The sequence below is a fragment of the Adiantum capillus-veneris genome, chromosome 30 (assembly GCF_014529385.1).
Source record: "Adiantum capillus-veneris isolate H3 chromosome 30, ASM1452938v2, whole genome shotgun sequence".
NCBI classification, from domain to species: domain Eukaryota; kingdom Viridiplantae; phylum Streptophyta; class Polypodiopsida; order Polypodiales; family Pteridaceae; genus Adiantum; species Adiantum capillus-veneris.
Genome location: NC_140960.1, coordinates 63,891,996 through 63,915,343, shown reverse-complemented (window position 1 = coordinate 63,915,343; position 23,348 = coordinate 63,891,996). Strand labels below are relative to the sequence as shown.

The window sequence follows — 23,348 nt, the reverse complement described above, 5'->3', positions numbered from 1 at the left end:
TGCACCACCAAAAGACTTAACAGGCATTGAACATACATTGGAGTGAATTAAATCAAGAGCATTAGCTTTGCGCGAGACACCAGAATAATAAGAAGACTTCTTTTGTTTACCATACAAACAGTCCTTACAAAAATCTAACTTGGTGCCCTTTACATCAACCCTCTTCAAAGAGGAGAGCACATCAAGTCCCTTCTGGCTCATATGGCCAAGTCTTTTGTGCCACAACTCCAAATGAGAAGCAACTTCGGCCACTGCAAGAAACTTGCCAGGCAAAGCTTTGCCATGTAAATAGTACAATGTACCACTCTTGCATCCCTTGACAATGAGCATTGATCCCTTAAGCAACTTCCATGAACCCCCAGCAAAAATGGTTGTATAACCTTGTGCATCCATCTGGCCAACAGACAATAGACTCTTCTTGATGCCTGGTACATACCTTACATCTTTAAGCATAAACTCTTGGCCATTGTTTAATGCCAAGCGCACAGTGCCCATTCCTTCAATGTCACAAGCATGGTTATCCCCAAGGTAAACCTTGCCATACTTGCCTGCATGATAAGAAGCAAAACACTCCACAGATGGAGTCACATGAAATGAGGCACCCGAGTCTACTATCCAAGACTGTGTAAGGCCATCATTTGCAGTTAGCAATGCATCAATGACATCTCTACGTGAGATAAGCATGTCTTCTGCATTTGCTACAACAAAATCTGAGGGGCATGAAGCTGCAACCAAGATCTCCTCACTGTCGGATAACTCTGTGATAACCACACTAGAGCATACATTGACAGTCTCCGAATCCTTGGAGGAGGTACCTGCTGATTTTTCCCCTTTCTTATCCTCTGTCTTCTTCTTCTCTTGTGATTCCTTCTTTCTTTCCTGCTCTTTCTTCAAATACCTGCAATCTGGCTTCTTATGGCCTTTTCTGCCACATTGATAACAAGTCACATCCTTATCCCTAGACTTGCTTTTGCTCCTGTTTTGAGTCTTGGTACCTGTATTTTGCTTCTGACTTCTGCCTCTCGCATTGTAAGCAGAACTGCCACCTTCCCCACCACTAGACTTGAGTCTAATTTCCTCATTTAAAATGGAGCCTCGCACTCCATCATATGTGAGGTTGGGGCTATTACTCAAAGAAACCACAAGCGTTTACCAAGAGTCTGGCAAAGTCATCAACAAAAATATGGCTTTCAACTTGTCATCAAACGGTTGAAGCCCAGTATCCTGTAGTTGACTCATAACACTGGTGAAAGCACTTAAGTGCTCAGAAGCCGACTTGGCTTCGTCAAGCATCATGTTCACCAGTTTGCGCATCAAATGCACCTGATTCATAGGGGTGGCATTCTCATAAGTGGCCTTCAACTTATGCCAAATTGCATGTGCACTGTCCAAGCCCTTTATGTCCACCAGAATGTCATCGGTTCACAGCCATTTTGATGTAGGCCTTTGCCCTCTTGTTGAGCTTGGCCCAATCCTCATCCGGCATATCCTCAAGCTTTACAGCCAAAAGGGCGTCCTCACAATCCTTGAGGAACAAAATCCCCTGCATCCTGTCCTGCCATAGGTCGAAACCTGTACCGTCAAATCGCTTGATTTCCATCAAGCTCTTGGCATCAGACGACGAGGAAGTAGAGGCAATTTGCACGGATAAAAATGCAACAGAAAGTGTCTACACAAAATTTGAAAATTTCCAGTGATCACAATGTACAGCACGTTGTATTGCTGAAAATTTCAGCAATTAATAAGTATCCCCAATGCGTACTTGCATAAACCCACACAAGGCGTACATAAACCTCAATTTGTGTACATAAAAACAGTCCAATTCTGAATTTTCTGCAAATTTACTGTTTTGGCGCATCAATTTGCATCAAATGGACCTATTTTGAGTGGGAAAAGCAAGGGGCATTCACAGGAATCGATTTAGAACACTTGCGTTTTGCTGTTTTGACCTGTAATTTTCTGGCTTTTACCTGTTTTGACCTGTAATTTTCTGGTTTTTACCTGTTTTGACCTAATTTCAGTCTGTTCTAGGCTGTTTTGGGAACCCTAATCACCCTAGGTGACACCGGAAGCAAGGGGCTTCGTGATGAAAGCGGAAATTTGACGCGAGAGAAGCCTTTTGCCTGCTGTCCAGCCACCTGCGCAAAGCTTCTGAAACCCTAATCTGGCTCTGATACCAGTTGATGAGCGCGCGGCGGTGTGTGCAAGTGATAGAGCACGCGAAGATGTGCAGGCCTTGAGGCTTGAAGCGGAGGCACTGTGCTGCAGAAGGGAAGCGCTAGCAGAAAGAAGAGGGAGAGAGAGAGAGAGCTCATGTTTTTGGGGAAAACTCAATAAGTGAGTTTTGGGTTTTCCCACTTTTATTTTAAGTGACCTTTAAAAAATGTGTCCAGGTTCATATTTGTCCAGGTTCAATATGAACCTGGACAAAGTATAAAAATGTACAAAAAAGGGGTTATTTAGGCCTTTAACCCAACACGTCACACTGGACCACAAATGACTTCCTAAGATCTGGCAACACAATGACTCGATCTGAAGTCATCTTTTCCTTTAAGAGATTAAAAGCTGAAATCTCTTTTTGTGTCCATCTGAAGGTGACTGCCTTCTTCTGAAGAGCATGCAAAGGTGAAGCAATCTCAACGAAATTTCGGATAAACCTTCTGTAATAGGAGCATAGTCCCACGAAGCTTCGGACATCGTGCACCGTCTTCAAATCTGGGCATGACTTGATCGCTTCAACTTTAGCAGGATCCATTCTGACACCATCCTTTGAGACAATGTGTCCCAGAAAGTGAATCTCTTCCAGAAAAAATTCACTTTTCTTTGCATTGATGAGCATCCTATGGCTGCATAGCTCTTTGAACACAATGGCCAAGTGATGCCTATGCTCCTCTTCATTCTTTGAGTAGACTATCATGTCGTCAAAGAATGTACCGATAAACTACTGGTGTGGACGGAAAATTCTGTCCATTATCCTATTGAACGTAGCAGGAGCATTTGTGAGACCAAAGGGCATCACTAAAAATTCGTAAAGGCCAAACGTCATTCTAAAAGCAGTCTTGTGCACATCCTCTGATCTAATGCGGATCTGATGGTACCCACTCTTCCTGCTAAACATAGCTTCTCCTTCTAATTTGTCCATAATATCATCAATTCTAGGTATAGGGAACCTATTCTTGATGGTATTCTTGTTCAGTGCACGGTAGTCGATGCACATACGCCATGAGCCATCCTTTTTCTGCACCAACAGCACTGGAGAACAGAATGGAGATGAACTGGGCTGAATCAGCCCCTTTTCTAACAGCTCTTGTACTTGGCTCATTATCTCTTTCTGCTGAGCCGCACTAACCTTGTACACAGGCCTATTTGGTGGGCTACTGCCTGGCACCAAATCTATCGCATGGTCCTCGGGTCTCTTTGGCGGTAATTGAGACGGTAATGAATCGGAAAAACAGTCACTATATTGTTGTAAAAACATTGACTTTTTTTTATCTAACACAGATAAATTTGATTCATCACAATCTAACACTTCACGTGCAAAAGTCAAGTACGCAGAAAGATGGTTTTTCATTACAAAAGTAATAACAGAAGCTGATACAATGGAAATAGACTCCCCTTTAAGCTTTACATCCAGAATGTGAGTCTTTCCCCTGCTCTGTACAGTGATCTTTTTGTTGTAGGCATCCATGATTCCCTGTACACGAAACAACCAAGGAATGCCTAGCAACACATCACATCCATCCAGTGGCATGATGTAAAATTCTTCAGCATCTACATAGGACTGGATATGTAGGCGCAAATTTCCGATGATGGGTGTCACAGCCTCTGTATGGCCAGGACATGCCAAATCTACCTCTGCTGTATACCCCATCTCTTCAGGTCTGATTCCCAACTTTGAAGCCAATTCTGGGGCTTTGGCACCTGGATCAAAGAAGATAAGCACTGTTTGATCCCTGACGTTTCCCCATGCTCTGCAAAGCTCACTTGCATCTGAATTTGGCGTGTCGCCCACCATATCTGGCACTAGACCAGCCATGGGCCTCTTTCCTTTCCTGTCCTCCTTGTCTTCAGAATCAGCTGGCCTTTTCTTTTGAGGACAATTCTGAGCAATGTGGCCAGGCTGCTCACAGATAAAGCATTTGTTCTCTGACCTTAGGACCTTCCTTTGCTCTTCCGACTTGCGAGGAAAAGGTCTTTTCCATTTCTTTGTTGGTCCCTTTGCTGGTTCAGCCGTGGCTTTGCCTTTCCATGCTTTGGCTGGCTCTTGAGTCGATCTAGGAACCTCATTGAGAACGTACTTCTTCGCTGAATTTTTCTTGGCTGATCCTTCCTTGACGCCAGTATTGAATTCAGAATCTTCTCCCTTGAGCAAACCATTGCCAGTGTTTGCTACCTCGATGAGCTGCGTCAAAGTAGTGACTTTGGTCTTCGTGCTGTACTTTCTCAATCCTTTGGGTAGGCCACAACATTATTTTTCAATCTGTTCTGTCAATGGCACAAACCTATAGGAAGTTACTGAAAGTAGAGCTTTCCAAAACTTCCGATTGAAGTCATCCAGATTCTTGCAAGTAGCAGCATTAAGCTGGTGCTATTCTGTCATGACATCTGCTTCAAAGTCATCAGATAACCATGCTAATGTAAAAATCTGCTTGAAGTAAATCCATGTGGATGGAGCTTGCCCTTGAAGCAATAAAGTTGTCCACCATTGTCCCGCATTCCCTATCAAGAAGGTGGCTGCCTTGCAGACCTATAAAGCCTCTGTAAAGCTTCCTCCTGCAGAGGCCTTGTCAAACTGCTGGAGGAATGAGAGAGCCTTCTTCCTGTCATCAAACCCTGTAAAGGTCGTGAATGTCACACCTTTGCCACCTTTGTATGGAGTTGGCTTCTCCAGTGGCGTTAAGTTGTCATATGGAAGTGACTAAAACATGGGAACATTGTTAGGGTTCATCTGTGTTCCTTGGCCGCTATTAAGTTGACCTGGAGATGCCATATTTGGCTGGTGATTTGTAATTCCAGCCATACCAAAATTTGCTTGTGGCATCCCAAATTGGCCCTGAGTGCTTTGAAACCCTAGTTGCATGCCAATGCCACCATACATGAGGTTAGGCATCATCGTTTGAGCACCCTCGAACACTGTTCCTGGAGTGTAAAACTGATTCCAGGTGCATGACCAGCCATGCTCTGGAATATTGATCCACTTCCAAAATAGACAAGGTGTACTGAAGGTGGTGGGAAGACTTGTTGCATAGCCTGTAGGTTGCTTCCCTGCCCATTAGAACCAGCTATAGGCTGCTGAAAGGTGATTGGCTGAACTGGTACAGCTTGAAGACTCGCATTTCAGCCACCTGTTCTTGCACCTTAGGCACAGGTTTTGGAGACTGCATGGTCTCCGTCAAGTGTACAGGTGTTTCCATTGATTCTGCAGTATGAATCACCTGTGCTTGAGCCTTAACAGGCTTTTGAATATGATCCAGTGACCCAACTTGCTGAGACGGAAGAGGAGGTTGCAGAAAGACTAAAAACCTCGGGTTCTGCATTACCTGTGTGAACATAGTCACAGCAGTAACCAACTGGGTCCTGAATATATCATCATCCGTCTGTGGTGGTCTTGAAGACAATTTCATCTGTTCTGGCCCGATTTCGGTAGCATAACTGTACTAGGACCCTTCACAGTCAGTATCCCCACGCATTAGATGACTTTCCCGACGCATACAAACACTTTGCAAAACCAGGCGAGAATCTGCAGCACGCTGAATTCTCTGTTTTCTGCCCCGAAAATGCGCCAAATCACCTGTACAACGGTCCCCTCGCGTCCCCGAATCTCCTGGGGGTATTAGGGTCCGTTTAGGGCCGAAACCCTAAACCTGCAAAAATACACAGCAGGCTGTAATTCACTGTTTCGGGCTCCGTTTCGCGTGCCGGTCGCATCCGTAGCAAGTCCTCGAGCTTCCGCACATGTAGGGCTACTTGCCCTTTGAATCGGATCGGATTTCGCACGTGAAACCTCTCCGAATTCACCTATACCTGCAGGGGATTAGCCGCTAGCTAATCCAGTACAAGTGCAAGAGGCTCTTGCCTCGGCAATCGCGCATGAACCCACATAACTGTACATTGGTCAAATGAAAAGCCCACTAGAGGGGCATAACATACTACTCATAGGGGAGAGAGAGCGCAGTGCGTAGCGTGCAGGGCATCACTCTTGGCACCGCACTGTTCATAAGAGGGAAAGGAAGCACTCCATAGCTCTTAACTTGTGACAAAGCTGCAAATGAGTCTCCTCTCTCATTTTAGGCGCCCCCTCTCTGGCCAGGAGTAGCAGAATGCTCACGGAGTGCCACATGGCACACTTTCCGACTTTGGGCATTCCCGGCTAAAAATATCTCAACTGGTGCGTCAGTTGACTTGGCAGCAGAGCAATAAAATGTTCCTCTTGTCATTCCAGAGCTAATGACGCGAACACATTTTTAGGTCCAAAATAGCAGTTCCCTAAATTTTAGGAGATGCTGCCATTGTATCTTTCTAGGTCATCTGACCCTCTTTGTACACTGCAGCCACACCAAGAAATGAAATGTAGCCTATGTAGCAAAGGATTCCACTTTGGCTAGTCAATGACCCCACTTTTGCTAACCATAGTCCTTGTCCAACTTTAGTGCTCTCTTGCCCTCAGGCCTTGACTCCCTCTGAACAGTTCCACACTAGCTATGCAATGCAGGGCAGTTAGATTTCTAGAGGGGTGTTTCTAAAAAGTGAAAATAAATAAATAATAAGAATGAAATCAACAAAAAGGGTAGATAGTAGTCACATACTGGTGACACCTGCATACGGTGGGACATGACTTTCTATCGCAATGGCTTAGTCACACATAGCCTGCCATGCATCATCATAAAACTATCTCTGAGGAGATAGTGCTCATGATGTTGCACCTCTTGCAACTGTTCAAAAATCCTTGCAAAATCTTCATCTGTGGCATATTGTTCCTTCATGTCATCAAGCTCGTGATGATAAGGAATTAAAACAGTTGAAATTTGTGGCTTTCTTGATAACGCATCAGCCACAACATTCTTCTTGCCTTCCACATGCATAATCTCGAAGTGGAACATAACGAGAATGTTTGTCCATCGCATATGCTTTTTGGATAGCTTTGACTGTGTCAAAAAGTATCGCATGGTCTGATGATCTGTCTATAAAACAAAATTAGCACCTAAGAGGTAGTGCTTGCAGCTAGAGAGCGCATGAATCACGGCCAATAGCTCTTTCTCATAGGTTTGCATAGTCTTTTCTGGCCCTTGCAGGATTTTGCTCTCATAAGCTACTACCCGACCATCTTGCATTAGCACTGCTTAGATGCTATTGACACACGCGTCACATTGGACCACAAATGTCACGTGACACATCCAACCCTATGTGTCCGTGGACAAGCTACAGCATGACCAGGGTTCAATTCAGTCAAGTCAGTCTAGAATAGGAAGTGATCTGGCACTTTTGTGAGTCTATTCGCAGACCGCGCATGTCCAGACACTTAGAGTCGATACATATCCTCCGGTTGCACACAGCAGGATCATCAGCATTCCCATCAGAATTCATCAGAATCCATTAGGGGAATTTTCCAGTGCATTTAGCCTATTTTTCCTATTTTTGACATTTTTCACTTATTATTTTTAATTGACTTTTGTTGGAAAGTAGGTAGGCAATTTTGCTAAGTTTGTATATAAGAAAACCAAAGTTAGCACTTTCTGGCAGAAGAGGCAACAGGAGCCAAGCTCAGCAGGCAACTTCTCAAGCAAGACCTTGGCGGTTCTCCCCTCCAAGCAAGACTCAACATTAGCGTTTTCTTCATCAGCATCCAACCTAGCGTTTCTGCAACAAGGCATCATCGCCAAGCAAGTCCCAGTCCTTGGCGTTTTTGCAACAAGTAGTCACCGCAGCAGATCCTTATGCACAGCGTTTTCAGCATTAGTATCATCGCCGGCAAATCTGCAACATCAGCGTTTTCAGCCTTTGCCGTCGCCAACAGTCCCCCATGCCTAGCGTTTTTTATCCTAGCAAGAGCAGCCTCTGTTTTCAGCCTTTGGACAATTTCAGCAAGCGATTTTCAGCCGCTTTCCATAGCCAATTTGACCCCGACACAGCAGCAGATTTTTAGCCTTAAAAGACAGCAAGATCAGCGTTTTTCCTAGCGTTTTCAAGCAGGGCAGAATTCAGCCATCAGCGTTTTTGGACAGCAAATAAAAGATTGCAAATTTTAGCCCTTAGGTCGGTGTCGCCATCCCCGTCGTCATCGTCGACATAGCCTAGACTTGCATCAGTCACATGCATTCAGCTTGTACCAGATTGTGCAATCATAAGTAGACCACTCTCGCCGACGAGAGTGGGGCCTTCGGAGGAGGGTTTTACAACGTCTCTGGTGTCGTATCTCTCTTCTCTCTCTATCTCTCAGTCTCATACACTTGCACGCACAGTGTCCATTCACTTTGTTTGTGATCATTGCACTCTCTCATTAAGAATGGAAGGCTCTCCCTTCCATAAGAACAAAAGGAACCTTGAGCACCGTTTGGAGCACTCATCTTGAGCAAAGCGTAAACATTCATTCCGCTGCACCTAACATTGGTATCAGAGCTTTGGCAGTGTTCTGTATCGCTCAAGGAAAGAACCACATTTTTATTTTTTTTTCATTGTTAAGGTCGCACGAACCCAAGTTCGCTTGGGCGTGTCGATTCCTAATCATGTTTTTGAAGAGTGACAGGAAACCAAAGAAAGAAGGGCTTGTCCAGCCTCCCCTTGTGCCTCTTTTCACTCATTGAGAACGGACCGTGCACTTAGCGGCCGGCCAATCGACGTGAGGTGGGAAAAAGCAACCTTGGTGTGAGAGCAAGGCCGCCAAGGGGTGCGCCCGCGGAAAAGAGCAGAACTCGGGTGAAGAGAAGATCCTTCTCTAACACAGATTGCAAGCGAAAGAAGAACCTGAGGAACCTCAAACCCACAAGAACCTCAAGAACTAAAGAACCCCAAGAACCAAGACCCCCAAGAACCCAAGTTCCTCGTGAACTTAAGAACCCAAGACCACAAGAACCCAAGACTTCAGTGGATGGTCATCACTCGAAGCGGAATGGATACTTCGCTCGGAGGTGATGAGCATGAGAGAGGCGAAGAAGAATTTTCCCCACCAGGAGGTTTTTTCGACCATCCCCCTTCCCCATCTACGCCAAGGATTGCACTAACTCCTATGGAAGAGTTGGAGCAATTGTTTATGGAAAGACAGTTAGAACGCGAAGAAAGAAAAGCAGAAAGAAAGGCCTACGAAGAACGAAGGGCAGCCATAGATCGTGAATACAAAGAAGGAATGGCAGCCATAGCGCGTGAGAGCGAGCAAGCACGCTTGGAAGCCAAAGAAAGACAAGCCAAATTTGATCGTGAGAACAACGAAAGACAAGAAGAATATGACCGCGAGAACAAAGCAAGACAAGAGAAGAGCGATCAACACATGAAAGAGTTGTAGCGACTTTTTTCAAGTGCAGGCACACTTTGCACAGAATCAAGAAAAAAAGACTCTCTCAGTCTCTACTTCTCCAAAGCAAGACAAACATGATTTGCATGATGATTTGAATGATAATGATGAGCATGATGATTTGGATGACACTGACAAGCATGATGATTTGCATGATCAAGATGTGATTTCTCACAAGCATGATGAGTTGCATGAAGAAGATGTGATTGTTCACAAGAAGGATGATGTGTTAGTTGATACTTTTTCTAGCGACGCTAACCTCGTTGCAGATTCGATCAATCACAAAGGATCGATCTTGGCTCTCGAGCTTAGGTCCAAATAACCCCCTCAGGAAGAACCGATCTTGGATCTCAAGCCTTGGTCCATAGAACCCTTACAGGAAGTACTATGTGTTCGAATGATTCGTCAACACGCATTGTACGAGTGTTTCATTCCTGATCGTTTCCTATATTTTAATCAGTATCTTTATGTGATCCCTTTTCCTAGGCATGACATATTGTACGTTGAGCACATTTCACTCATGAATGAGCACGAATGTATGCAGATTGTCCATGAAAAGCTGAAAAGTATGCATTCAAGGAAGTCACACTCCATGTCTCTTCCTTGGCATGACACATTTGTAGGAAGAGCACATGAAAGTATGAGCACCAAGCATGAGCATTTCCGTTGTGAACTGCCACAGTTGATTGATTTAGATCAGCAAGACACGATTCGATCTCATTGTTTCCATGTGTGTGGTGAACCGTTTGGCACTCCGTCTCTTTGTTCATCTACATTGCATGCACAGTCTTAAAGGAAGATAATATTTTTTCCACTCACTTTACATGGAATAGGTATGTTCATGGTTTTGTGTTGGAAATGGTTTCAGAAATTTTCAGCCATGGAGATTCTTGAAGAAGAAAGAAGCATGACTCTAGATGAAGTTGAAGCATTGAAGGAGCCACAGAAGACTTTATGTCGCTTTTGGCGCGGCCCAAAGAAGCAAGCGTTGCAGACCTTTATGAAGTTCAAGTACCGCACGACCGATACATCAGAGTGGGCCGGCGAAGAGTCCCTTCCAGGATTCCGAATGTTATTGGCGATCCCCCTCGATGCCATACAGTTCGGTACCAGTACCTCACTTTGAAAAGGAGGGGATGTCACCTGACACATCCAACCCTATGTGTCCGTGGACAAGCTACAGCATGACCAGGGTTCAATTCAGTCAAGTCAGTCTAGAATAGGAAGTGATCTGGCACTTTTGTGAGTCTATTCGCAGACCGCGCATGTCCAGACACTTAGAGTCGATACATATCCTCCGGTTGCACACAGCAGGATCATCAGCATTCCCATCAGAATTCATCAGAATCCATTAGGGGAATTTTCCAGTGCATTTAGCCTATTTTTCCTATTTTTGACATTTTTCACTTATTATTTTTAATTGACTTTTGTTGGAAAGTAGGTAGGCAATTTTGCTAAGTTTGTATATAAGAAAACCAAAGTTAGCACTTTCTGGCAGAAGAGGCAACAGGAGCCAAGCTCAGCAGGCAACTTCTCAAGCAAGACCTTGGCGGTTCTCCCCTCCAAGCAAGACTCAACATTAGCGTTTTCTTCATCAGCATCCAACCTAGCGTTTCTGCAACAAGGCATCATCGCCAAGCAAGTCCCAGTCCTTGGCGTTTTTGCAACAAGTAGTCACCGCAGCAGATCCTTATGCACAGCGTTTTCAGCATTAGTATCATCGCCGGCAAATCTGCAACATCAGCGTTTTCAGCCTTTGCCGTCGCCAATAGTCCCCCATGCCTAGCGTTTTTGATCCTAGCAAGAGCAACCTCCGTTTTCAGCCTTTGAATTAACACTTCAAAGCACACACGGCTCGGATCTAGAATGCTCCGAGCAGCCGCCGAGAACCTGTAGGGCCCAAAAACTGGCGCCCCTTTCGATATTTCTTTATTCCTTTAGAGGGGTAAAGTAACAAAACTAGAGCCCTGGGGATCTTCACCTGTATCCAACTAGATCACACCTGTTTTGGCAAAATTTCGGCAACATAACAACCCCAAAACTCGCCCTGAACAATTCCCCCTGCTGGAACTCGCTTCCAAAGACATAAACCCTCTGTTTTCAGCCCAAAAACAGCAATTACAGCTCGCTGTATTTACTGGTTTTTATCATGTGTTCAGCCCTGAACAGCCCCGGAACCGTCCTCTAGCAGTGGGGCATTGTTCCCAATGCTTCTGGCATCCATACGGCTGCTAAACAATCCAAAAACAGCGCATAACCAGCACTGAAAATGCACCTGTAAGGTGAGGTTATCACCTCACCAGTGCCGACTTTTGGAGTAGCAGTTAGCTGCTCCTGTTCCTGCTCAAAGAGGCTCTTGCATCGGCACAGAAGCATAAGACCACACAATTGTACATAGGTCAAATGAAGAGCCCTCTTGTGAGGCACGTTACTGCACGCAGGGGAGGGAGAGAGCAATGTAGAGTGTATAGGACATCACTTCTTGCACTACACTGTACATGAGAGGGAAAGCTTGCACACAATAGCTTTGGTACCTGCAACAATCCACCATATGGCTAAAAAATGCAGCCCACGTTTTATTTTAACGCTTCTTCCAAAAATGTGCCAAGTTGCACTCATGCATTAATTCCTCGCTTTGGACCTTCTGGTCTAAAAATATCTCAATCGGTTGCTTAGTTGATTTAGCAGCAGAGTAATGAAATGTTCCTCTTGTCATTCCGGAGCTAATGAAGCGAACAAATTTCATGGCCCAAAATAGTAGTTCCCTAAATATTAGGATATGTTTCCATTGGACTCTCACTCGTCATCTCACCATCTCTCACCACTGGGACCACGTCCAAAAATGTAATGTAGCCCAAATCTTGGGTGATTTTCTCTGGGTGACCCCACCTTGTCACTGTGCCTGTATGGAGTTAATTTCCTAGTATCCACCAACTTATTAAGTGCAGCGAGGGGACCTAGATGAATTTGAACTGAGCCTAGACACCCTTTTACTACTGGAACTCCAATGCCGACCAACTTCTCGTCTGCGGGTGAAACTATCGTTTCACACTGGCCATACAATGTCCGGCCATTTGCAACTTCAAAAAGAGGGTCCCAAAAATTAAACAAAAATCATCGGAAAGAAACCAACTAAGGTCAGCAGTTGCCACGTTCTCGTGACATCCCACAAGTTGGAACAACTTATAAAGTCTTTGGTCTTTGGTTTTAAGTCTCTCGGCTAGGCTCTGCAAGTTGGTAACACTTCTGCATCTTTCAATAGAGCTCTGACTCCTCTTTGTCCGAAGTCTATCCTTTAGGTCACGCCGCGTCATCACTTTGTGACATACCCCTCTCTTGAAAGAAAGAAATGTAATCGCCCTCGATTACGCTTGCAAAAACAGCATAAGCCAGAAACCAATTCAATAGACGTGTGCAAGCTATTATATGGAGAAGGATATCACTCCAAAGAGGTCCAAGGCCACTCGTGTCAATGAGGGAGGTAACTTCACTAAATACCTGCATATGAGCTTACCTTTCACTTTCCTTTCCTTGTGAGCCAGTATCTGTTGTAGAAGGAGAATCTCCTTTGTTTCTTGCACTTCAAGTTGCTCCTCTGGCTCCCTGTCCACTAGCACCTCACCTTTGAAAGGTGTCAATAAACTCACATGAAATGCATTGTCAATCTTCCAAGTATTTGGTAACTTCAATTTGAAAAATACATCATTATCTTTTCCTGAATCTAGAAAGGGCTATAGTATCGCATACTCAACTTTGAAAAAAATCGCTCCTTACCCTTTCGTTTCCACAGGCATGCCTTCTCAAACCTTAGAAGCACCCAGTCATCTTCCTTCAACTACAAGTCACATCGATGCTTGTCCGCTTCTTTCTTATGCCTTGCTTGAGAACAATATATGGGTTGATACCTTACCCTTGAAGGTATCTGAAAAGTCAGTGACAAGACCAAATAAGCCGACGAAATCTAACCTGCAGCCAGCTACGCAATTGTCAGAGTCTATGAAGCAAGCTGAGTCGTTGCTATCTACGCAATTGTCAGAGTCGTTGCAGGCTGAGTCGTTGCTATCTACGCAATTGTCAGAGTCTAAACCCTTTACACTGCATTCAGATTCGTTGCTCTCCATGCCGCAGTCAGAGTCTAAGCCCTCCATGCCGCAGTCAGAGTCTAAGCCCTCCATGCAACAAGCTGACCAATCAAATGATGCCAGAACAATACTCTTTGAACAACTACAAATTGAACTACATCTTTTCTTTGAACAACTACAAATTGAACGTAAGGTAGTCTTTGAACAACTACAAATTGAACGTAAGGTTGTCGAAGAACAACTACAAAGTGAACGTAAGGTTGTCGAAGAACAACGTAAAAATGAACGTTTAACACGTGAGGTGCTCAAAGAACAATTACAAAATGAATGTCTAGCACGTAAGATGCTATTTGAACAATTACAAAATGAACGTCTAGCACGTGAAAGTATTGAAAAACAACTACGAATTGAACGTCTAGCACGTGAAGAGCTTAATGAAAGGCTTCAAGCTATAGAGCTTAGGAATCAAACTCGTGATTTAAAAGAAAAAGAAGGCAAGCACTTACCTAAAAAAGAGGACCAAGGGCACCACCCCAGACAAATCATTGTCTGCTAATAGCAATCTGCGGAGCGAAGGACCACAGATCTTGCCAGGAATACTTCCTGTGAAGGCATTTGCACTGAGGTCAAGTACCCTTAACCTACTGGAGTTGGGGAGGGATGCAGGAAGAGGCCCCGTGAACTTGTTGAAGCTCAATACAAGCTTATGCAGAGCCGGCAATTGGGATTATCTTGTTTCTTCTTGTTGCCGAAAGATCCAGCTTCTTAAGCTGGTGTAAAGAATCCCCAAAATCGGGTAGTATTGCGCCTGTGAGATTGTTTTTGGAGACGGAAAGCACCTCTAGGCTTACTAGCTGGTTGAAGATGGTGGGAATATGGAGTTCAAGGAGATGTTGACATGGCGCAAGCTTTGGCAGGAGCTGAGGGATGTGGGAATTGGGCTTGTTATAAAATTTTTAGAGAGATCTAACAGAGTTAGGTCTGAGCAACTACCAGCTATGGCAGTTGTGAGGTTCAAGGTAGATAATAAGAAGGCTTTAAGAGGTATTTCGCCAGTTCCTTGATTAAAGGAAATGTTAAGATGTTTAAGTGTCCTGCATTGGCCGATACCCATCGGGAGGCTGCCTGAAAGGCTGTTGTTTGAAACGCCATGAAAGAAAGGGCGCCGCAATGGAGGAGAGAGCGCCAGAGAAGTTGTTGTGCGAAAGCCTTGTCAAGCACGCAATCAAACCCTTCCCTTCCCCAAGATTACAAATCCACTCCCTGTCGTACTGCGCCTGTTCTGCCTCCGCCATTAAAAGAAAATAGCGGCTGGATGAACCGAACCCGGGTGGGGTACTTTTTAACGTTGATCGTCGATTTCTGTCAACAATTTGATGATGAATCATCGAACCCACTCTGCGAAGCTACCATACCAGTTATCGTGAAAGTGGAATGCTCAGGGCAGGACTGGAACTACTCTACTGGGTTTCTCCATCTTTCGAGATAGATCATCTAACCTATAGGTTAGGTGGTTTGCGGGAGGGGATGAATTGGCCTTTAGTCGACTCGACTTTTAGCGCGCGCAAGAAATCCCGCGGAATTCCTCCATTATTAGGTGCTCTCTCCCACGAGCTGCGGCTAATTCTTCAAGTAAGTGTCTTTTCTCTGCAGTTTCTGTCGATATAACCAAAGAAAAGAAGCCTGCACGCGATTTCGACGGTACATTCTTTGAGTCTGGAACAGGTACTTCAAGTGAACTAGCTTTAGTGGATGAAAGGTGCTGTTACTTCGAGCGAAGTACCTTTAGTGGATGAAGTCGTGGGTGAAGATGCAGGTGCTTCAGGTAAAGTACCTTTAGTAGATGAAGATGCGGGTGCTTTAAGTAAATTTGAAGTAGCTTGAGTAGATGAAGGATTCGTTTTATTTGCTTTCCGCCCTTCTGAATCCTGTCACCCGCTATCCCTTTCACGGCAACCACAAGTCCTGCGAGCAAAACGCAACCTTAAACCTTACCGTGCCTTCTTTTCTTGTTAGGTAGTGTTGGTCAGGGGCAAGCCACTGTCTGGCCGTCTGGCTTATCTGAGTTAAGCTTATCGTGCTCACGCACCTTTGCAAAAGCAGTCTCCAGATCCTGAACATACTAATCTGCTTCAAAAATCTTATCCTTGATGCTTAGAATAGGTGGGACCTTCTTAGCACCCTTGATGATCTCAAATGGCGTCTTCCCCATAGAAGTATGTACTGTGTTGTTGTAGGCACACTCCACCAAGGGCAAATACTTCTCCCACTGAGCCTTCTGATCAAAGATGTAAGACTTCAGAACCACTGAATTTGCGATCTCCGATTGCCCATCTATCCGTGGGTGGAAAGAGGACGAGAATTGAAATCGAGTACCAATACTCCCAAATTGCCCTCCAAAACAAACTAGCTTCACTCAGAGTGTCATTCTCTCTTCTCTCTCTAGTCTTTGCACATCTCTCATGAAGTAAAAGGAACCTTGAGCACGCACCGAGCACTCATCCTGAGCATTCACCATCAATCAATTCCGTTGCACATTACACACAATTTTCAGCCCTCAGATCCAACCTCTACATCAGCGTTTTCAAATTCCAGCATCATCTTCGTCGCCATCATCAGCACCCTTGACATTGGCCATAGCAAATCAGCTCATAGCATCATCAAAGTTGCAGATCCAAGCCCATTACCCTAGCCTTTTGCATTTTCAGCCCTTAGCCCCTCAAATCCAAGCATCAGTAGCAAGATCTCGTAAGCATTTCAGCATCTAGGACCATTGTATCAGCATTTGTGCAATCTAGAGCAAATAACTCTCTAGCGATAGAGAGGGGGGCCCTTGGAGGGGGGTTTGGGACCCCATCCGGTGTTAAGTCTTCTTTCTCTCTCTATCACTCAAAGAACCTTCACTCAGTATTTATGTTTACACATTTCTCTCATGAAGTAAAAGGAACTTTGAGTACGCACTGAGCACTCATCCTAAGTTATCACCATAAATCACTTCCGCTGCACATTACAATCATGCACCTCCCCAATCGTTCATTTGCATTCCTCATACAGGCCACCTTGATACTACATAGCCCTTGTTAGACTTACACCACTTTGTTGCTTCACAGGTCTAGGGCATACTTGTACGACTAGTATGTCTCTAAGCTGGCCACCCATAGTCTAGGTTGTACCTGTTCCGGCCGCCCACTTTTGTCCCAGCGCCCGCATATATTTCCATAATTCATTTTTCTGTTGGGTCGTGGGGATTTTTATCAGGCCTTGCCCTACCTCCCCTTGGGCACCTATTTATAGGGCCAGGGGGTTACCTATTTGTATTGGGTCTTCTGCTCATAGTAGTCATGGGGGGCTGATCGCCCCCTCTTCACCATATCTTGCGTTTGTGATCTACTGTCTCTCTCTCTCTTTCTCCTCTCTCACGCTTCCGCATACGTGCATTCTCACATGGTATCAGTCGTTAGGCCACATGGTATCAGCAGCTTAGGTTTTCCATGGCCTGGGACAACGCATCTCCGCATCACATTCTCATCCCAAGATCAGCATAACTGGCGTTTTCATGCAAAATCTGCCAGCGTTTTGCAAACAACCAGGCGCGCGATGAGATCTGCGTTTTTTCATCGCGGAGGATCCCCCTCCACCTACGTTTTTGTAGATCAGGTCAGCGTTTTTGCATCAGGCTACTAGCGCTTCACTTCTGGGATCATTTCATCGCTGGAAACCTCCTCTGCTCCATCTGCGTTTTTCATTCAGATCTGCGTTTTTGGGTTTTCAGTCCATTTGTGGCGGTTTTATTGGTCACTTTGTGTCGTTCACACCTTCCACAAGTTGTTGGGCACCTAGGGTACCCATCAAGCCTTTGTTTTTTCAAAAAATAGAAGGTTTTTGGTACCAACAATTGAAGCAAAAGTGGACTGCAAATTGACCTGCGTTTTTGCAACAGGAGGGCAACACTCAGCTTCTGGACCCCGGATCTTGCCACCACCTACCCAGCCTTGGCATCCGGTGCCTTGCCGACAAAGTTCCTCTTCAAATCTACAGATTTCAGCCCTTACCCCTTGCTGTTTTCTCTGTTTTCAGCCCATCTGAGGTAGTGACACCAGCCACATGGCTTATGTTTTTCACAGAGGATGAAGTTACCTCCTGCCAGAGGTCCATGCAGTCTCTCTGTGACTGTTGGCAGTACACGGTATCTTCGACATCGGCTTGATCATCTACAGGCGTACGATCCTTGGGAGATCCATTCATTCCAGCCATCATTCGGCGGTTGTGCACTCCAGAGGGGGTGGTGACTTGTGGTTTGCTAGGACACACCTATGCACTCATCAAAGGAGTTCACACGAGATATGGCCATGCTCATGGCATATGGGATTCCGACATCCCCACAAAAGACACCACCATCTTGGGTGGACAAACACTTACCACTTAGACCTCAACACGTCAAATCACTTGCTTACACAGGAGCATCTACATGGACTTAGGGAGAGGATCTTGGATCTCTTCTTGGATAGGTTCATTGCTTGGATTTACAGACTGGAGTGGGACTTCAATGCTTTGGACTCTCTTGGAGAGTTTACCCGCGAGATGCGGGAGATCACGCATTACGCAACTACATTCGGAGTCGGCTTGGATGGTAGTGCAGTTGCTCTTCTACACTCCTGATCATTTGGATTACTACCTTCAGAGTTACTTACACTCACCCTCAGGTAACCTTACAGCAGACTCATCCCCTGACCTGGGCAGTAGGCCACTCCCAGATCATTCACATTAAGAGCCACACCGAGATGCGGTTTGACGTTGTTGGCGCGGATTCTGTTTTGGTTGATACCGGAGGATTAGAGGCAGGAGACATAAGCAAGACGGCGCAAACAGATTGGTCTGGCCTTTCCTCTTCTCAAAGGATCTTCACGGCATAGACTGCTCAGTCTGGCTTCCCTACTTCTACAGGATGATTACGGTGCAAACAGCTTGGTCTGACCACACCTCTTCTCAGAGGCTCTTCACAGCGTAGACTGTTGAGTCTGGCTTTTCCCTCATCTTGGATTACCCTACCTACTGACAGGACACCATCCGGTGGTGGTCCGTGTGGTATTTCAGTGATTGCTGCAGCTTACAGTAGCTTCTACAGTGTAGATTGTCTCGCTTTCCTTGATTCAGAAGACGTTTACGATGCAGATTGCTACATCAGGCATTCCTGGAGTTTTATACAGCTTAGCCACCTCGCCACACTGGGTTGCGGGTTCATGCATTGACAGGCTTCCGGTCATTCTCATGATGGTTCCTTGGCTTCTCCATTTTCTCCAGACGATTTGACTACAGACACCACAGCTCCTATTGGGCAGGACACTTGCATATCTATTGGCACTCCTTTCACCACAAGGAGTTGTTTTCACACAGAGTTCAGGACCTTCCCGCAGTATCTTCACACTATATGAGCGGAGTACAGCAGTTTGCTACATTGCTCATGATGGCACTTTACTACAGAGATTTCTTGGCGGTCGTGACACCCCAAACTGCAGCTACGCTCGCGGAGTTCATCGAAGTATTGTCCTTCAGTGGACATTGCAACAGACATCTTCATCATTTGCCTCACATCTTCGGCTTAACGCGGTTTGCTCAGCATCAAGTGCTGAGAGGGGGCGTTAGACTTACACCACTCTGCTGCTTCATAGGTCTAGGGCATACTTGTACGGCTAGTATGTCTCCAGGCTAGCCACCCATAGTCTAGGTTGTACCTGGTCCGGCTGCCCAAGTTTGGGGCCGGCCGCCCACTTTTGTCCGGGCGCCAACATATATTTCCATATATCATTTTTTTGTTGGGTCGTGGGGATTTTGATCAGGCCTTGCCCTACCTCCCCTTGGGCACATATTTATAGGGCCAGGGGGATACCCACTTCCACATCTCATCTCACAAAGATCATCTGATTGTATTGGGTCTTCTACTCATGTTAGTCACGGGGGGCTGATCGCCCCCTCTTCACCATATCTTGCGTTTGGTGGTCTCTCTCTCTCTCTCTCTCTCTCTCTCTCTCTCTCTCTCTCTCTCTCTCTCTCTCTCTCTCTCTCTCTCTCTCTCTCTCTCTTCCACACACGTGCACTCTCACAGCCCTCACATCTCCAGAGGTCTCTTTTGTACACAGTATACAACCACTTTTCCTACCAAAAATTATATATAGAGAGGAGGGGTAGGGCTCCCTCTTTGTTATCTGTATGTGGTTGGGCGGGCGGAGTAGTGCGAGACTTTTGGTTCCATGCTCTCTCTCTCTCTCTCTCTCTCTCTCTCTCTCTCTCTCTCTCTCTCTCTCTCTCTCTCTCTCTCTCTCTCTCTCTCTCTCCATGAATGCTCTCTCTCTATGTCTTGCTCTCTCTACTTATGCCATTGACATGTTTTCTCTCATGTGTTTATGGTGCTTGCTTTGATACCATGAAGGAATGAAGACAAAATAAGAGGAGACAAACACTAAGAGAGAACGAGAGAGAAGAGACCCAAGAGCAATATCTCATGTGCACGTCATCACTCCGAGCACCACATTGTACATAGAGAGGAAAGCATGCACTCCATAGCTCTTAACATGTGACAAGAAACTTGCAAATGAGCCTCCCAGCTATAAATTCACCGCCACTTCTTCATGCAAGAGGAAAGTGCACAGAAATGTGCCACTTGGCGCGTTTTACACGCCATTTCCCGTTCGGGGTTGCCGCCTAAAAATCTCCCGACCGGTTGCCCAATTGACTTTGCGGCAGAGTTCTAAAATGTTCCCCTTGTCATTCCGGAGGTAATGGCGCGAACAGATTTCATGGCCCAAAATAGCAATTTCCTAAATTTTAGGAGATGCTTCCATTGGGCTCCCACTGATCTTCTGACCATCTGTCCCCATTGGGATTGCATTCAAAAATGCAATGTGGCCCAACTGTCGGGTATTTTCTTTTGGTAATCCCACCTTGACTTTATGCCTTTATTGAGTTCACTTCCTAGTACCCACCAACTTGCTAAGTGCGCCGGGGGGGACCTACATGATCTTGAACTGAGCCTAGACATCCTCTTACTATACGAATTCCAATGCCGACCCGCCAAGACCTAGCTCAGCTAGACACCAGGAGGACATGGATACAGCCGGCACACGAGCTGGGCACAAAGATGCCTTTCTATAGAGAGCATCTTCTCCAGCTTACGGAGGACGGCTTTGTGACGAGACCCAAATACATGGACACGCACTTGTCTCATGGGATACGATGTGCTATTGGCCACATACGCACATCTTCACACCAGCTTTGGGTCGAGACTGGCAGATACAGTGGAGTGCCAGTAGAGGCCAGGACATGCCCCCTGTGAGACTGAGACTGAGTTGCACTACACATGCCACTGCCTGGTCTACTATGAGATACAAGGCCGCTTCCAAGTTCCATTGCCTGTTCAGAGAGGGCTTTGGACCACTCTCTAGAGTCATAGGGTACGAGGACCAAAGATGCTTGGGATTGTTTTTGCTCGAGCTACGCAGACACAGAGAGAGCCTGATGAGAGGAGAGCCTAGCCAATCTCATAGACGGATCACACACTTCTTTAGAGAAGACACTGGACACCCGGAGGAGCTACTACCACAGCAGAGCCCACATTCTCCTCACACCAGAGGCACGCTAATCAACCGAGCCACCGAGCTAGGGAGATCCAAACGCCCACAACTGCGAAGGACTACACAGCATCAACGGAGGCTGCATCATAGGATTCGGATCACTTTGGCCGACATGCACAACGCCCGGTTAGAGTACTGACCATGGAGGAGATTGATGAGATCCGCCAGCAACCGATGCTGGATCTCTAGTAATTTAGCTCTTTCTGAGGATACACCCACACTATGTTGTCTAAGGCCCCCACTCACTTCACCCCCTACCCATATCCTACACAATCCCAGCTAGCTGCTTAGCAGATTAGGATTCTACATTATTTTTATTTTGTTACTCAAACTTTGTATCAGATCCACCACATTGTAACTTTCTATTCTCATAGGTCACTTTGGCCTTTTGAAGACGTTAATATAACTTTTCATTTCATTTCATCTCTCTCTCTCTCTCTCTCTCTCTCTCTCTCTCTCTCTCTCTCTCTCTCTCTCTCTCTCTCTCTCTCTCTCTCTCTCTCTCTCTCTCTCTCTCTCTCTCTCTTGTGTCAAGTTCAATGATTTTGCAGTTTTTGTTCGTGTGTTGCTATTGATTTCTCTCTTGGAGTGGCCAAGCTTGTAACACCCCCCTCCCCTCCATTACGATCATGGGCATGCGCCCCGTTCAAGTGGCAAAAGAGAGGGAGTGTGGCTACATAGAAATGATTTTATAGCCTTTTGACGCATTCAATGCTGTTGACAAGGCTTGTGCCAACTAACCCATTAACCACCGTGTGCATGCATGCGAGTCTTCCTCGGTTGAGAAATTGTTGGATGTTGAATGGCAGACACTTAAAGGCAGTGCATGTGACCTCCACAAAAATCTTGGAAATAGGTGACGCCCAGTTTAGGGTTGACTCGGGCTCTAATAAACTACCACATTATCACAATAATGACAAGTAGCATAAAAAGCTAATAAATGAGCCACATCATCTAATGATATTCCCCCTCCGTTCAAAAGCTAATAAATGGGCATATGGGGCTAAAAATGCATCTGCAGAGCCATTGTGGCCGTACAATCATGACATGCCACTGAGGATGCCACCATCTGGTGATGATCTATCTTCAACAACCATACGTCTCTCTTTAGCTGTTCTTACAAAGCAATTGCTTATTGTCCCTGGATAACTCATAAACTAGTTGTTGGAGCCTCCTGTTATGTCTACCATACCAATTACTAGTATGAATATCTTAAACCAATCAATTCGTTGGTGAAGACATCTAAATACGGTAAAAATATGCATACTTGCAAGAGAGCAGAGCATCCATTTACATTATCGACAAGAGCATGCACCCACATAGCACATAGCCCAACACATACCCACCGGTATTCACTACCTCAATTTCTGCAAATGTGGACAATGCATGTCCTTGCATTCTCATCCACAGACCCATACACACAACGCACCCACACATTGAAATGCAAGCGTGTAACCACAGGTAGAGAAGGTTTATTTAGCAAAGTATGGAAAAGGGAGCGCACCTGATCGAGCCGGAAGCTGGGAAGCTGCTTTGGGCTGAACATGGGAGACAAGTCGAGCTTTCACGAAAATCTTTAGAAGCAGCTTGGGAAGAGAGTGAAGAAGAACGTCCATGAAGAGGATGAGAGTTCTGCATGATTGAGCTTAAAGCGTGTGCTACCTTCCGCCTGCTGATCTTATTATCCCATGCTCCTATATGAGTCAGAAAGACGATGGTATGATTATAACTAGCGATAAAAGCTACGAGGCCTGCCACAATTGCTTTGTCCATCTCCCCAATTTGGGAAAAATAAATGCACCAAAGTGACCCACTACCTTCTATAGCTAATTAGTGTTTGATTAGGGAGAACTTAGGCACATTATCTATGTATTCGCCAATAAATCCATAGATTAATTTAGCAATCGGCCTCAATTGATTCCAATTACTTGAGTGTGGCCAATGGGCGGTTTAATTGATTGATTTCATCTTTGGATCAATAGAGCACTTCACTTAAGCATACTTAGCCCCATTTTCATCAATTTGCATTCTCAATTTTTTTTTTTAGCTTCATCTTTCACTTGCATTCTTCACCCCACTCCAACGTAGTCCACAAGAGTTTCAATAGAGCCCTCAAGCTCTACATTTGGGCAC

At 45.5% G+C, this 23,348-nt stretch overlaps 1 protein-coding gene across 1 annotated transcript in view; it reads right to left on the bottom strand.

Annotated features, from left to right (window-relative positions):
- LOC147418089 (sodium/calcium exchanger NCL2-like) overlaps positions 1-22,972 on the bottom strand; it is a 53,623-nt gene extending 30,651 nt beyond the window's left edge. The window contains exon 1 of the mRNA XM_086506471.1: positions 22,720-22,972. Coding sequence (XP_086362597.1) covers positions 22,720-22,853 — 134 coding nt within the window. The 5' untranslated portion in view covers positions 22,854-22,972. The remainder of the gene's footprint in view (positions 1-22,719) is intronic.
- Positions 22,973-23,348: the final 376 nt, after the last annotated feature.